Source organism: Myripristis murdjan, chromosome 20 (assembly GCF_902150065.1).
Source record: "Myripristis murdjan chromosome 20, fMyrMur1.1, whole genome shotgun sequence".
NCBI lineage: Eukaryota > Metazoa > Chordata > Actinopteri > Holocentriformes > Holocentridae > Myripristis > Myripristis murdjan.
Genome location: NC_043999.1, coordinates 17,741,693 through 17,755,607, shown reverse-complemented (window position 1 = coordinate 17,755,607; position 13,915 = coordinate 17,741,693). Strand labels below are relative to the sequence as shown.

Sequence of the window (13,915 nt, the reverse complement as noted above, 5' to 3'; positions counted from 1 at the left end):
ACAGGGATGGGCCTTTTTGCACACACACACACACACACACACACATGCACACACAGTCACACATATGATGCGTGTACGTCCAGCGCTCACATACTGCAGACACTCCAACTCAGGCATAAATTACACACACACACATCTCACCCACTCACACACACAGGCGCAAACCCAGGAGCGGGAACAGTGTGTTTGTGTGTTTGAATATGCATTACACAGCCCACGCCTGGCAGGAGTCAAAGTGCTCCTTTAAAAGTTCATAAATCATGGATGTTCTGGCCTGTGATCAGCAGACCGCCTGCATTTCAGGCCTGCAGAGAGCCAGAGAGCGACAGACAGCCCTCTAGTTTGGGTCTTAAACAAACCTTGTGGAATGTGCTGATGGGGAGAGAATTAATATTAGGCCTAAACCTATCTGGCAGCTCAGCTCAACCCCAAGGACATCATCCAGCTTCTCTTCACCGAAGCCTAGTATCTTCACGAAAAAAAAAAAAAAAAAAAAAAAGGGACATTGAAGGGTGTGAAGCGTTTTCACTGGTTCGGTTTTTTTGCGCCGTGATTTTTTTTTTTTTTTTACCCGGCAACATCCCCTCATTGGCCGTTCGGCTGGGAACTATTGTGGACGATTTCAATGGCACCCTCTACGACAGACTTTGAAAATGAAGACGTTCGCCTTGAAAACAAATTCTTTGTCGCGTTTCCAGTGAGCCCCTCCACCGCGGCAATTGCTCATGTAATTTCGAAGGTTGTGAATGGAGAGAAAGCGTTGTTTAATTACAAGGTGTTTGTTGTCGTCGTCGTCGTTGTTGTTGTTTTTTTTTTCATTCAATTCTAGGGCTGCTTTCCATTTCCATTCAGTTGGAAGTAGTGCTCATCTCGGGCAGAATAGTCGTGAAATAAAAGTATATTGAAGTGGAATTCAGATGAGGATGAATTGAACAAGAACAAGTAGCACACGGCGGTGAAAGGCATCCTTGCCTCGTTGCTGTAAGTATAGCGGGCTGTGTAACGGCATGGATGCAAATGAACTATCTTGTCAAAGGCCATTTTGAAGGGCAAGAGCAAGATGATTGGAAATATTTCAAAGGCTAATGGTTTGAAGGAATTTTAAAAATAATAATAATAAAAAAAAGATCTTTTTTTGTAAGAACAGGTCTGAGACGGGCTTGAACTCAGGAGTTATCAGCACGTTTTAGTGAACGCATGTGTACGCGTGCTGAAATGTTGTGTGTGTGTGTGCTTCCGTGAGCGCACGTGTGTGTGGGTTCCAAGGGGAGGGTCTCTATCCCAGCAGTTCTTCTGCAAGGGGGAGGAAAAAAGGAAGCAGAGAGAGAGAGAGAGAGAGAGAAGGAACGAGAGAGGCCTCCTTTCACAGAGAAACAAAGATAGCTGTAATTAATGGCCCTGAGCTCTGGACTAGGGGAGCTTTCTTCTGACAACTCCGACTTAATTAAAACTTAAGACCTCTGAAAGGGCCTCTGACTGCGAGGGGACGTCCCACCGTCTCGTGAGAAAAACCTCGTAAGGTTTCCTACAAAAGAAAGAAAGAGGGAGAGACAGAAAGAAAAGATGTGTTAGCGGCTGTAGCTATGTTGCTAATCCCTGTTTGTCAAAGGAGGGAGAGGGAGGGGGACGGCTGGGTTAGAGCTCGGGGATCTTTGGTCTCACACACCTGCAGCTAGCTGCACCCTCCTCTCACCCCCCCGCCCCATCCTCTGCCACACACACAGAGACACACACACACACACACTTAACAAACACACACTTCTCCATCCTCTTCTTGCTTCATAATGCACAATGCAACTGCGCCCTGGCTGAAATGATCACCTCGCTCATGTCCTCTTGAAATGAAACACAGCTTTTCCTATTTGAGACAGTATAGTGATAGCACTTACACACACATTATGTATATTACACACACACACACACACACACACACATAAAACACCACACCTGTTTCTCAGATGGTTGTACAAACAAATCTTGACAAAGCTGAAACTATCCATCGCCAGCTTGCTCTCTCTCTCTCTCTCTCTCTCTCTCTCTCTCTCCCTCCCTCTCTCTCTCATGCTCTCTTTTTCTCTCCATTTCTCTCTCCCCCTCCCTCCCCTTCCTCCATGGAGGATCAGATAATAAAAGCTTGGCCTGGTCTTTTGTTTTTGTGCATTGTTCATTAGCCCGGCAGCAACAACAGAGGCACACTTGATATGCTTGGCTTGACTGGGTGTATGGGAGCAGGGTAAGGTGGGATGGGGGCGGTGTGTGCGTACGTGTGTGTGTGTGTTTGTGCGCACGCACGCACACACTGGGGGCAGGGCAAGAGGTAGGGGGTAGCTTTGCATGGCTGCAATGCCATTAAAGAGGCAACTGGAAATTAAGGGCTTGCAACTGACAGCACACGTTGAATGAGAAACCCCTGCAGCTCCCAACAATGAGGAGCGCTGGACAATGTGCACGTTAAAGACAAAAACACCATTCCAAGCTCCTGACTTTTTGTGTGTTCTTACCTTTGTGTCACTTAAAGCAATAGTCATGGATGTTGGTAAAATAATGACAGTGACAACTATCATACAAATATGATTTTGTGTATATACACACACACATACATACACACACATAAACAGTGGTACATCTGTTATGAGGCACATCTGTTATGTGTATGCTGTGTTTCAGTGTTTCATTTCTTGAAAAAAAAATGTCTCTTTGTAGGATTTGATGGTCACTATTGATTTTCTGTTTTTCTCTCTGATCACAGTTTGACACACACACAACTTTGTGGATATCATGCTGGCTTAAGCCACAATGACCCAATTAGTCATCTTGTAGGAAACAGTGAGAATAGTTTGTTATAGTTGGGTTTTTTCTTTGTCATAATTGGTATGTTTTCATGTACAATAGATTTTTATAGCAGTGAAATGTTCAAGGCCTCCCCACCCTCCTGTCTGCCGTAAGACGGCTTTCTAGACAGTGAAGGACGTTGCAGTGAGACAAAACGGCATAAAACATGGCGAGCTGGAGACATTTTTGCTTCATTAGACGGTGTCGTGGAGAAAGTCAGGAAGACAGAAAACACGGGGCAAAGTGACAGTGACGTCATCCGCCGACTTTTCTGCTGACCAGTTTGAAAACCGAGAAATGAGACGTCTGGATGCTGCCATGTTGGGTTTTTCTAACAAGAGTGAAGGCAAAGTGAAAGCCCGAAGCAGGCTGAGTCAGAAAAGACCTCCCAGATTTCCTTAGATGGTCATCAAGCATGTCAGTGTCAGTAATCGTGTGCAGGCACATCCCCTCACTTGCACTGGGATTCACTGAGATTAACCTGGTGAAAGTGCAATGACTAAAAATAAAACAAAATAACAACGTAAAGAAATTCATCTCTCTAAAACAAACACCGAGTACATAAAAAAGCACCTCGGCCCCGTTAAAGGAGCACTTTATCAGTGAGTCAGTCTTACGATGAGAACCGTGTAGACTCTATGTAGACTTTTTTTTATTTTTATTTATTTATTTATTTATTTTTGATCCATTGAAACCAAACAGTCCTTACGCCGGCGGACCCTCGCCATTTTTTGCGTCGCGCACATTTGTTTGAAGCGGGTGGAGTTTCAGGCCGTTCCACAGCCAGCCAGTAGGAGGCAGCGTTGGGACCGCCTTTCTTAGGACTTCCGCTGAGAAACATGGCCACCTTGTGCATTGACAGAGACAGTTCAGAAAAGAGAGGGCTTACATTCCCTATATCTGTGTCACCTAGGTGCCTGTTTAGGATGCCGATGTCACTTTGCAGCTGAATAAACAGAAATTTGACTTGTTTCTTTGCTTGTTATCATTATTATTAGTAGGCCTAGTAGTATCCTCAAACTTGCATCGACAAAGCAAAAAGCTAAAGTCCTCTCCTCTCCTTTCCACAGCACTTGCAGAAGCAGGACAGCGCCTACAGTCCAGAGTCGTGCGTCTACTACTGCGTGCTGTGCGACTACTCCACCAAGGCCCGCCTCAACCTGGTGCAGCACGCCCGCTCAGCTCGCCACCAGCAGAACGAAGGGCTGAGGAAACTCCAGCTGCACCAGCAAGGCCTGGGAGGAGACGAGGACGGACTGAGTCTGCACGAGCTCTTCCACGTCAGGGAGTGTCCCTCCAGCCAAGGTTTGGGCTCTTTTTTTTTTTTTTTTTTTTTTTTTATCCGCCATCGTCAAGTTTGCTGAAGCTGTTTTGTCTCGGCTTTCGTTTTTGTGTTGAGTCTATTTTTGGATTGTGCTCCGTTTTTGCGCTTTTTTACCCTCTCTCTGTTGGTATCTTTTTTTCTGGTATCCACACACACACACACACACACACACACATCCTGACTCAGTTTTTTTTTTTTTTTATCTCCGTTTAGTTTTTGTTTTTTTCCCGTTTTGAATTTTGGATTTCATTTCACCACTGAAGTTATGATTTCAAATCTGGTCAGTTTTATTCATTTGAAGTCAGGGCCCTGTTTCTTCGATCCCTACACTCCTCCCATTTCTTTTTCTCATTTGTTCTTGCACCCTTCCATCTTTATGCCGTCAACTCTCTCTCTTCTCTCTCTCTCTCTCTCTCTCTCTCTCTCTCCCCCATCGCTCCCTCGTCCTTCATATCCAGATCACGTCTCCCGACACAGACCCGTCCATTCCTCCTAATCTCTCCAAAATGAGCATACTGTTCCTATTAGGCTGCTGCGCTTATATCTGCAAAACACACACACACACACACACTTTTACACACACACACACACACACATGCACACACACTGTCCTGTGCACAGGGACATCCCAGGCAGGCAAAGAGTCGACTTATGAAACTCTACCTTGGGAGGATCTCACAGTGAAAAGGCCTGTACACACATAGGTTATGGACACACACATACGTTTTACACACATACGCACACACACACACACATGCATACACACACACACACACACACTCACACGTACGCTACGGCTATGCGGACTCTCCCTGGAGTGAGCTTTCATTTCCTTTCTCATGACCAAAGCAATTTGGCTTTCATTTAAGAGTCTCCGTCCTGCCAGCAGCTAATAAGTGTAACAGAACTGTAAAACATTCAGAGAGACAAAAAAAAAAAAAAAAAAAAAAAAAGATTAATCGTTTTTCTTTGAGTGGGGGTTGGATGGTTGGTGAGGGGTTGCAGGGTGTAAGGGGAGGGGGCTGCACTGTAATTTAAACCAGAAGACAGAGAGTCAGGGTCCATTATTTAGTCATCCCTATGTTAATGCTGCCGGGAGAAAATGAGCGCTTAACTTGTTTTTGCTTTGCTTGACCTGAAGGAGCGGGTAGTGGGGTGGGAGCGTGGTGAGAGGGAGGGGGGTGGGGGGTGGGGGGGGCTGACACGTTTTGAATAGCATTCCAGCATCGCATTAGTCCATACATCCATGTGTGTGTATGGAGGGGTGTGTAAGTGTACGTGTGTGTGTGTGTTTCAACATTAATCTGCGCTCCCCAAAGTGTCCTGTTTATACATGTACTCCCAAACCAGATGGGGGCCCAGCACTGAGAAACATATGTGAATCCCAACACATACACACACACACACACACACACACACACACACACGTACAGGAGAAGAGCTCCCAATCCTGAAATGGAGACTGTTGCCGGTGTTCATTTGGTTTTAATTACATACGGATCAAAGTTTCGGTGAGGTTTGGGGTACAGCAGAAAAGCATGCTTAGATAAATCATTACCGTGCATTTTAGCACAGCCCCCTCTCCCTCTCTCCTCTCTCTCTCTCCTTTTCTCTCCTTTTTTGTGCTGCTTCTCCCATCTCCTGCCCTCTCCACTCCTGTCCGACTTTTTCATCTAGAACACAAGCCCGGTTTCAAGCCTCTTTTTTTTTTTTTTTTCCCCTGTTCTTTTTACATCTCAGACCAGTGAGCGCAACCCAGGTTTTAAACCTGTCAAAAGCAATATTCACCCGCTGCACCTATTTCAAATGTTCCACTCTTAAAACACACCATATTTGTTGCTCGGGCTCCGGTTTTTATACCTTTGGCTTTGATGCCACACAGTGAATTTCCATGAGGAAGCTAGCGCACGGCTTAAGCGGACGCTGGCAGCGGCCGAAAAATGCTAAGCCACTTTTTTGGATGCCCTCCTTTTGCCCACTCTATATAATTTTTTAGTGAACAACAGTATTCTTTCACAAGGTACATAGTAAATGTTTCAAAGGCATTTCCTTGTACAGCATGCGCGTTTGGCAGGTGGAGACCGAGCGCCGAATGAGAGTGTGTCAGTGAGAGATCAAACGGCGAAAGTCAATGTAATAAATAAGGGCGGCAGTCTTGTGAAGGTTATATATAGAAATACAGAGAATTACAAACTCTTTCTCGTGGTAGGCCTGTTTGGAGTGTACACCCACCAATCAGCCTGATTACCAGTGAAATATGTGAGGGGTTGAGGCCATTAGTATACCGACCACTTTGAATGGAACAAGGTGTTTTTCTCCCTCGAAGTGTCCGTGGGTAATATCCGATGGTCGTGACACTCCAGCTATACATTTTTGTTTTCGATTACACAGGAGTATGTATAGCCATCCTCGGCGGTGTTATGTGGAAAGAAGGTGATATTATGGCTGCTTTAGGTTCCTGGTGATAGATGATGTGAATGTTTTCGCCAATGGAAAAAAAAGGCTCTATAGTAGGCAACATTTTCAGCCAGCGTTCAGTTTAAGGGCCCTCTGTTTGTGTGTGTGTGTGTGTGTGTGTGTGTGCTTGTGGGGGTATGTGTGTGTGTGTGTTAGTTTTCTGGGGCTACAACTCCTGACTCGAGCACTTTCTGTTCATTAGAGACTGGTATGAAAAAGATTAATTTAAGTGCTGACCGGTATCTTTCTCTTAAAGCCCGGGACCTGGCACTGAGCCAGATAATTATAGGCCCATTTGGGAATAAGAGTTCTAATGCTCTGGACTTTATGTACATGTGAATGGCTTTCATTAAACAATTTTGATGCTGATTTTATGGCCTAATTAAGGATACAGTATTGCAGAGACGTACCACAAGGGTATAGGTGTTTTGAACAAAAGACAAGCGTGTAAAACCAACGCTTCTACTCAGCTGCACTGTGTGTGTGTGTGTGTGTGCGTGTGGGAGTGTGTGTCAGTGCATGCACTTGTTCGGTTTGTGTGTATGTGTGTGTGTGCAAGTGTGTATTTATTTGAGAACCTTTCACTCTTTGTTTTCCTTCTGGGTCTGTAATTCCCCAAACCTGGACCCAGTTGTCTCATCATTTACACTAGGTAAACAGCGTTGTGAAGTAAGTGTGTGTGTGTGTGTGTGTGCGCGCGTGTGTGAGGGCACTACCTCTCGCCGACTGCGTCCATAAAGTTGACCGACTGCTCCGACTTTTTTTTTTTTTTTTTTTTTTTTTTTTTTCCCAGCGTGCTTTTAGACGATGTCCCTTGAAAAGCCTTCAAAGACAAGATGTCCATTGTGGCCGCATTGCTGAGATAAATCGTCCCTCTCTGTGTACAATTAAAAGTGTTAAAGCAAATTGAGTTTATAAAGAATGCCAGTTTGCATCAGAAGAGCGAGCGTAAATGAATTGCCCCTCAACATGGACGACTCGGAGGCCATTTTGCTTTGAGGGTCGTCCAAGGGTTGTTAGCCAAATTAGATTTTTCTTTTTTTTTTTCTTTTTTTTTTTCATGCCCTTCTCCTCGGCGTAACAAAGTTATGCCGTGAATAGAACTGTTTATAAAAAATTCAAGTAGAATAAAAAATATGACAGATTGTGAGTCATGGGTATTCCATCATAGCTTTTATAACTTAACAAACAGTTTGATGAGCTGGATGTTGGGAGACAGTAACAGTTGTTGTGCTGGCCTCTCTCCCTCTCTCTCTCTCTCTCTCTCTCTCTCTCTCTCCATTACTGTCTCTGTCTCAACCATTTGTTTAGCAGTGAAGAACATAGCGAGGTGGTGTGTGTGTGTGTGTGTATGTGCATGTATCCTCGCCCATTAACCCTGTGCTCCATCATGTGTAAAGCTCCTCATAAGCCAGACCAAGCAGAAACACCAGGGCCTTTTCTGCATACTTTACTTTCTGTCATATGATTTTTTTTTTTTTTTTTATTCTTCTGTCCCTCACAAAAAAGGAGGGAGATGGGATCTTATGGAGGTAATTATTTCTGAGAGCCCGGCTTGTCATCCATCCCTCCACCACCACCACCCCGCCACCCCCGCATCTCCATCCTCCTCCTATCGTCTGCCCTCGCCCACCCCCCCCACCCATCATGCATTAAAGAGGGAGGGAGAGGACCCTCTTTGTCTGAGTCCCCCTTTTAAACAAAAGACCTCTTCTGACTTACAGAGACCAACAACACTTTTATCGTGCATGTATGTGTGTGTGTGTGTGTGTGTGTGTGTGTGTGTGTCCCTGTGTCTATGTCCAGGCCCTTTTGTTTTCTCTGAGTGATAAGGCTCCAGGAGATTTCTGGTCCCAGTCAAATTAGTGTGGCAGTGCTAACCATTTACATAGCAGCTGTAGGCTAAAAACTGAGCTTAATGGACACTTACTATCCCTCTATGTCCTCGTTTGTGTGTGTGTGTGTGTGTGTGTGTGTGTGTGTGTGTGTGTAAGAGAGAGAGTGAGAGGGAGGGGGAGGAAGGGAGTGATGGATCATGGGCCGACTGTGAGTGTGTGCCATCTCGCTCGATTCCAAGTGTACCAACATTCCTCGTTTCCAAATTTAGGGGAGCCGACCAACAGACTGCGATGCCTGATCCCAGTCGAACGCAGCAAAAAGCAAAGTAATCACTGAGTTTTCACTGTGGGCTTTTTTTTTTTTTTTCTTTCACCCGAAGCATTTCGATGTGATGACACTGAGGCATCTTTAGAGGTATTAGGTTGTTCCTCCTCCCTGCCTGCTTGGCTTTCTTTCTCTCTCTCTTCTTCTTTTTTTTTTTTTTCCTGTGGGTGGTGGGGTGGTTTAGCCACTTCAGCGGTTCACTTCTTCGTCTTCTTCTTCTTCTTCTTCTTCTTTTTTCAGGAAGGTCTCTCTTCAGACAGAAGTCTATTTCCAGGGTTTGTCTCAGTAATTTGTGGCCATTACATAAACGCTCATGGACAGCCAGAGGACTGAGAGAGACGATGCGATACACACCCAAATCTTACTCGCTGCCGCCTCGCGCAGCGTTGGCTGCTTTCTTCTTTATTTTTAAGGCGGCGAGACGGACTGACCTGCTCATCAGAGTCTTTATGCTGTGTTATAACACATGCCACCGCCGTGATGCGATTGGATTTTACATGTTAAGGTGACCGGTCGCCCTGCACATTGATTTGTTTGGACGCAGCTGATTAACTGCTGTCAGCCAATCATTTGTCGCCTCCTGTTTAATATGAAACAGGAAGTTCTTCACCGTCCACAGACTTAAGTGTTATCCATTCCCCGCCTAATAAAAAAAGTTGGAATATTATCCTGTGTTTCCAGCGTGAGTTCAGTGCAGCTCCTCGCTGATGAGAGTGACGTGATCATGCCCAAGAGGATTTTGATGAAGTATATAGTTTTTTATTGCCGTGTACTTAGATGGAGACAATACTCTCCATTTTAAATCATTTGTCAAATCAAAATAAGACACATTCATATATGTATATTATTATATTTTCGGCAAGTAGCAATTTACCCCAAATTTCCCAAAACCATATTCTGGATGGCTGAGGGAGTAAAAGATGTGGTCATTTTTTGAATAATTCCATCCAAGCAAATTATAATTACTTTGTGGTCTGTGTGTGCACATAGAAAAAAAAAAAGTGCAGCAGTCTGACTTGTGCCTCAGAAAAAAAAAAAAGGCCTCGTTCACCATAAACTATTTTTGAAATGGTGTGTCGGGGCGGTATGGGCTCGGGCCGATTGTTTTTCTTTGAGTTGAGCAGCTCTTTGGTGGAGGGGTATTACCCGGGCTAAATCGTTCCCTCATGTTTTCCGCCGAGGTTCTGTGCCCACCACGCTGACAGTTATAATTTGCAGAAATTGCGCTGATTATCTGAATTAGCATACCTGACCAATGCCACATTAGCCTTATTTACAATACAAAGCCGTGGGGCTCTGAGGACGCATACTAAATATGACTTAAAGCTTTGAAGAGGGGCGCTGGCGTCACAGGCCGGGGGCGGCGTCGCGCGGGCCCGTGCTATCACAAAGAGCTCGAGGCTCCGCTCCATATGGAACTGAAAGTCTCCGCAAATACGCGAGGTCCTGGAAAAAGGAAGTGGTGAATGTAAAGTCCGAGCGCCACATTAAAATCACAGAGTGAGCCCTCGCTTTCCCTCATTCTCTCCCTCTCGCTGACCTTTCTCTCTCTCTGTTTTTTTTTTTTTTTTTTTTTCACCCGGCGACTAGCTCTCTCTCTCGTCCCCATCTCGCTTTTTTCTCCTCGCCTTCATCCTTTTCTCTCTCTCCTTTTCACCCCTGCTCCTCTTTTCTCTCTCTCTCTCTCTCTCTCTCGCCCTCACCTCCATTCTTTTCTCTCCCCGATCCCCTCATACACCCTCTGTCCATTGACTCTTAACCACAGATGGACAAAACAATGGGCCGTGTCACACAGCATTAAGACAAACAATCCTGTGATGGGAGGAGGGCTGTGAGGAGCCGTGGCCACGGTAACCAAGCAATACGCTCGCTGGGCCCAAGCAGCCGCTAATCTGAGACCGCGGTGATACAATTCACAGATGGACATTTAAGGCAGGCTAGTGGCCTCCATGCACACACACACACACACACACACACACACACACACAGAAACAAGAGCAGGAACATTATGTTACGAGGTAGCATTGTCAGGTAGAATTTCTGCCATTCCTCCTATAGTTGAAAATCCTTGAATCTCCTTTTCACCAGCAGCAATTTCCCCCCCTTCTCTCTCTCTCCCTCTCTCTCTCTCTCTTATTCTTACCCTCCTCTGCTTTCCCCTTACCTCATCCATCAGTGGGAGGTATGGAATTGATAGCAGGTATTGATTACCTATAGCCAAGGCTAATCGTCGCTAACCGGAGGAAGCTTTGCAGCTATAGCAGCTGTCAGTGGCCTGTTGTGGGTGTGTGTGTGTGTGTGTGTGTGTGTGTGTGTGTGTGTGTGCAGGTGTGTGTGGCGCATATAGTGTCTATGTGACCCTCTAGCTGTTGAATAGCGTTCACTATTCATCTCCCGTTCTTACTTACAGCAGGCTAATGGACTAAAAACAAGGCAACACCGCAACACATGTTAAAAAAAAAAAAAAAAAAAAAAAAAAAAGATCACGCACGGATGAAAATGCTTCTTTTCATGTCCACAATACAGGCAACATTTTTCCCTTGCACTGAGAGACATGTCAAGTTTTCTAAGTACTTCTCCACCTATGTGAATAAGACCCACATCCCTCTCTCTCTCTCTCTCTCTCTCTCTCTCTCTCTCTATCCCTCCTTCTCCCTCTCTCTCTCACCCTCTTTTCTTCGTCTCCCTAATAGGAAATTTGAGCACACTGTGTGAGATTAAAGCAGAGAATCAATGCCTTGTGAGCAATCATTTCCAGACAAATCTCTTTCATCTTTTTTCTCTCCCCTTTTTCCCCTCCTCGTTCTCTCGTTCATTTTCCTCTCCCACCTCCTAATGCTAACAGGGGGTCCCGTGTCATGACATCCCTCTCGCTTTTATCATGTCCTAATAACGCTCTGAAAATGGAGAGAGACGGAGAGGGGGAGCGGGAAGACGAGAAAAGGAATGTGACAGAGCGAGAAAAAAGGACGGATAGACTGATAAAAATCCATTGAATGAGCCCGGGTCTTGATTTGTACTTTGATGTGGATGTCTTTGTGCGAATTAGACAAATATTTCCGCTGCTTTAGTCAACACGCAGCTCTTCATAGGATCCCATCTCTCTTTGGCTTTTTTTGTGAGGGATGGAAGGAAGGAAGGACGGAAGGGAGGAAGGGAGGAAGGAAAAAGACAAGTTCATTAACATTTGCATGTACAAGAATATATACATTACAGTATTTTGGTGAATGAAAAGGCAGAAGCAGAGGAACCCATGTTTTGAAAAAAAAAAATACAGTATGCAAATACATGACTGTAAAAAAAAAAAAAAAAAAAAAAAAAAGACAGAAGGAAAGGTGTGTTGAAAAGGCCCTGGTGTTTGTGCTTGGTCTGGCTCACAAGGTGCTTTTACCTATGATGGAGCACAAGGCTAATGGGCGAGGATGCACACACACACACACACACACAAACACACACACACACACACCTTGCCTGGTCCTTTGTTTCAAAAGCAGGTTAATAGGGAGTGAGGAAGAGGAGCGTTGCAATTTTCTGCTCTTTAGGCGCCAGAGAATTCTCTCCAGTGTAAGAGAGACCAGACTCTCAGCGTAATAGGCATTTTACACCCTCATCACCCCTTGCACACAAACACACACACACACACACACATGCAAGCACATACACACACACACACACACACACACATTCCTGGGGAATGTGTGGGAGTGTAATAGGCATTCTATGGTGTGTATTGCCGGTCCCCAGAGTGCCAGTAAGTGTTAGACATGCATAGAGTCGGCAATGAGACAATCAGCATGCTGAAATTGAAACCTTGTCTGGAGTCACACAGGAGGGGAGGAGGAGGAAGGAGGGAGGAGGAGGAGAAGGGAAGATGGCCAGAAGAGAGGAGGTGAAATGAGAGGAGAGGAGGAGAGGACGAGGAGGCGGAATCAGGCGAGGAGACAGATGAACAGAGAGGAAATAGGAACTGATGTTTGTTTAATTGCCTCATAAGTGATGACACAGATAATTATGTCGAAAAGAGAGATGCCCCTCTTAAGCGGGGCCGATGAGCGGCTCTATCTGTTTTTGTGTGTGTGTGTGTGTGTGTGTGTGTGTGTGTGTGTGTGTGAGAGTGTGTGCGTCACCCTGTCTCTCCCTATAGCGTCATCAACTATCGTCCCCTCCAGCCATATCAAGTATAGGACACCATTAGAGCATTGCGGTATGTGTCATATCAAATCATTCAGCTTAATTAACAGACACACAGAACACACACACACACACACACACACACACTCATCATTTGTAATCATTTTAATTACTCCACAGCATCATGAGTATTAACATCCCCCGCTTCATACACCTGGGGATATGAAGACGAGAGTGTGTTCACCGATATTTCCCTCATTGTGCATGTGCAGGATTGTGTGTGTGTGTGTGTGTGTGTGTGTGTGTGTGTGTGTGTGTGTGTGTGTAAGCGATGTTCCCTTGACTTCGTATCTAATTGTCTTTTTTAATGACAATATTCCACTGTGTGCCGGCTGTATGTAATGAGTCAGGGTGTGTCAAAGTGCAAGCCTGAGCTGTCTGCTCGAGTTTAGTTTCTCCCATCTACTGTAGAAGCCTCCAGCGTATGCACACACACACACACACATACACACACACACACACACATACACACTCAAAGAGCCGGTATCAATGTGGGAGTTCCTGTATCTGACACGAGATTAAGAGGGGCAAGTGGAGAAACGTCGAAGAACTGCCCCACTGCATTTGCAAGAAGGAAAAAAGGGCCATCCTGACACGCACACACATGCACGCATATGCACATACACACACACACATGCGCACACACACACACACATCCTGAGCTGTAAGTGAGCAGTAGCCTCCCTTGCATTATTCACAGTGACCGTGTGATCGAAGCCCAGTTCAATAGCACTAAAGCGGCGCACGCTGGAGAGATTTGTCTTACAAAACCTTGACACACACACCCACACACACACACACATACACAGAGAGAGAGAGAGAGAGAGAGAGAGAGAGAGAGAGACGCTCATATGCACTCACACACATTGATTTTTGGTGGTGGGAATCTCCTAGGCTTTGGACGAAAGGCAGGGACGTGAGAGGGGCTTCCCCCGTCAGAGCGACCAC

At 45.4% G+C, this 13,915-nt stretch overlaps 1 protein-coding gene across 1 annotated transcript in view; it reads left to right on the top strand.

Moving 5' to 3' along the window:
- The window catches only part of zfhx4 (zinc finger homeobox 4), a 91,571-nt gene that overhangs the window by 44,900 nt on the left and 32,756 nt on the right, over positions 1-13,915 (top strand). The window contains exon 6 of the mRNA XM_030079481.1: positions 3,903-4,137. Within this exon, the coding sequence (XP_029935341.1) occupies positions 3,903-4,137 (235 nt within the window). The remainder of the gene's footprint in view (positions 1-3,902; positions 4,138-13,915) is intronic.